The sequence below is a fragment of the Toxorhynchites rutilus genome, chromosome 2, assembly GCF_029784135.1.
Source record: "Toxorhynchites rutilus septentrionalis strain SRP chromosome 2, ASM2978413v1, whole genome shotgun sequence".
NCBI classification, from domain to species: domain Eukaryota; kingdom Metazoa; phylum Arthropoda; class Insecta; order Diptera; family Culicidae; genus Toxorhynchites; species Toxorhynchites rutilus.
In genome coordinates this window covers 113,571,726-113,573,993 of record NC_073745.1, presented here as the reverse complement: position 1 = coordinate 113,573,993, position 2,268 = coordinate 113,571,726, and the positions used below count along the sequence as shown (strand labels likewise).

The window sequence follows — 2,268 nt, the reverse complement described above, 5'->3', positions numbered from 1 at the left end:
CTGTGGCAATATACGCTGTCATATATAAAAACATTAGCTGAAGATTATCGCATGGAATGTGAAAAATATTAAAATAATCAAAATTATCCGGCATTTACTATAAGATGCTTACCAATCGACTAACATCATTGTTAAGATTTCCTTCGGTAGGAATTCTCACAAGTAAGAATATTTGATTACTCATACTATATAAACCTTAAAAATATATCAGCCATGTAATCATTTGTTTTGTATTTTAGATAACTTAAAAGCACTATCGATATTACCACATCCTTCGAAAAATCTATGGTCGGGAGCATCTGGATCTAGTAATTCCTTCGCCCATCGCTACAGTTCTTCGCTTGTTTCGGTTCAACCGAATAGCCAAATATTGCAAGATGTGAACAACCAGCTCGAAACCAGCTCCGAAGGCCGTCTTTTTGCCGTAGTCCAGCTTTGCGGTAAACAGTTCAAAATCACCACTGGTGATATAGTCATCGTTGAAGGTTATTGGCCACCAACAAACGGGGATCAACTACGGCTGGATAAAGTATTGATTGCTGGCGGGAAAGATTTCTCTCTAATTGGGAGGCCTCTCGTGCCTGCTGGCTCAGTTGACATTCGGGCTACTATTATTGAGAAAACGATGTCCCACACTCGGACACATTTCAGAAAGAAGCGAAGGAAGCAGTATATGCGAACTAACTTCTATCGCACCCAACAAACGATGATTCGGATCAATTCGATAGAGCTTAACCCACTGTGTTCTGACGAGAATGATACTCGCAGTGAAGTTGAAAGATTTTACTAGTTATGTACAATGTACAACTGATTTAGAGCAAATAAAAGTAATTCAGTAATTCAAATACTGCTTATTTGATAATATATGTTTGATTTTGGATGATCATGCTTTTATCGATGAAGAAGAGAAATTAGCTCAATGTAAGAGATTGGGTCCTATTATATGAATCGAAACGATAAGAATTTGGCTCGTTAGATCTATTCTACTATTTTGCATATCGAACATTTCGATAGCATCGACCAATTGAAAGCTATCGGTGTAATTGTCAGAATTTATCGAGTTGTTTGGTTTGCTTGTCGCACATCTTCAGAGAGATCTTCATTAAGTTTGTTCACAGCGTTATTTGAGAACAATTTAACTTTTCTTTGCTGGGCGATTTTCGATATGGGTACGTCCAAGACGACCTTCCACCTCTTCAACTGATGATAAAGTCGACAAAATAAAAAATTCCAGGGGTTGTATCCGAGACAAGACCGCTTAGGACGTAGGACTACGCAATATTTTTATTTAGTTTGTTGGTTTATCATTTCGGATATTATTTGCGAATACGTTGAAATCTTGCCCGTTATTGACTACTCGGTTCGGGAAAGCACATAAATTGACAGAATAAATGTATGGGGAAATGGGAATGCTTCCAATTTTCATCAATTTATACCATACACAGACTATGGGATTGTAATGTATATCAAACAAATCTTTCAAACTAAAATTTCCGATTCGATTGGTATGCCAACCGTTAAAATCCGTTCGCAGCAAAAATTGTTATTAACGTTAACTTTATTTCATAAAAACGTGATGAAAGCGAAACGGTTTTTACATCATGAGCGGAAGTTGAAACAAAGACCCCATCTAGGAAAACAATGTCGTGTGTTTTTAACATTACAACATTTTAACATGGTTTGACGGTATCTTCATGCAAATTGAAAATAAATCGGGCGCTCTCGGTTGACGTGCGTTACTATCAGAATACACATTTTAGCAAAGAAGATCAACGACATGAAAAAAATTGTTACTTACACAGCAAATATGTTGAATTCAATTGAATTAGAAAATTGTTTCATTCAATGTTTCTGAATACTAAATGTTTCAATCAATAATTGATTCAATACAAACAAATGATTACTAAGCCAACGGTAGTCCCACGTCAACCTTGCGGTTATATCATAGATATTACCAACCCATTTGAATGGCCCTAATATGAATGAGAAATCACTTCTTTCTCGTTTTTGTTACTTGATTTCATGCGAATCATTTTTCTTTTGTTGAAAAATCTAGTTCTGTGTTCCATTAATGCTTACTTCTTAGCATTTTGCTAAGGATTATATAATCAAAAAAATGATATTTTCATACTGTAAAAAGGCTGTTTTGGTGTAAAGGCAAATACAGTGTATGCACATGAATTACAACCTTCTTGATGTTGTGATTCGACAAATTTACACGATTTTATCGAAATAAATTTGAATCTTTGTATTACCATAATTCTTATA

At 35.2% G+C, this 2,268-nt stretch overlaps 1 protein-coding gene across 1 annotated transcript; it reads left to right on the top strand.

The window, feature by feature from the left end:
• LOC129764409 (39S ribosomal protein L21, mitochondrial) lies at positions 1-862 on the top strand. Its single transcript, XM_055763461.1, has 2 exons — positions 1-162; positions 240-862. Exons 1-2 carry the CDS (start codon positions 105-107, stop codon positions 788-790), a joined length of 609 nt encoding a protein of 202 aa, XP_055619436.1. The 5' UTR covers positions 1-104; the 3' UTR covers positions 791-862.
• The last annotated feature ends 1,406 nt before the right edge of the window (positions 863-2,268 follow it).

What these genes read in the sequence shown, in the direction of transcription:
- LOC129764409 (XM_055763461.1), top strand. Translation starts at nt 105, where the DNA reads ATGCTTACCAATCGACTAACATCATTGTTAAGATTTCCTTCGGTAGGA. An exon ending in TTCGGTAGGAATTCTCACAA is followed by an intron (nt 163 to 239) that starts GTAAGAATATTT and finishes TTTGTATTTTAG; the next exon opens with ATAACTTAAAAGCACTATCG.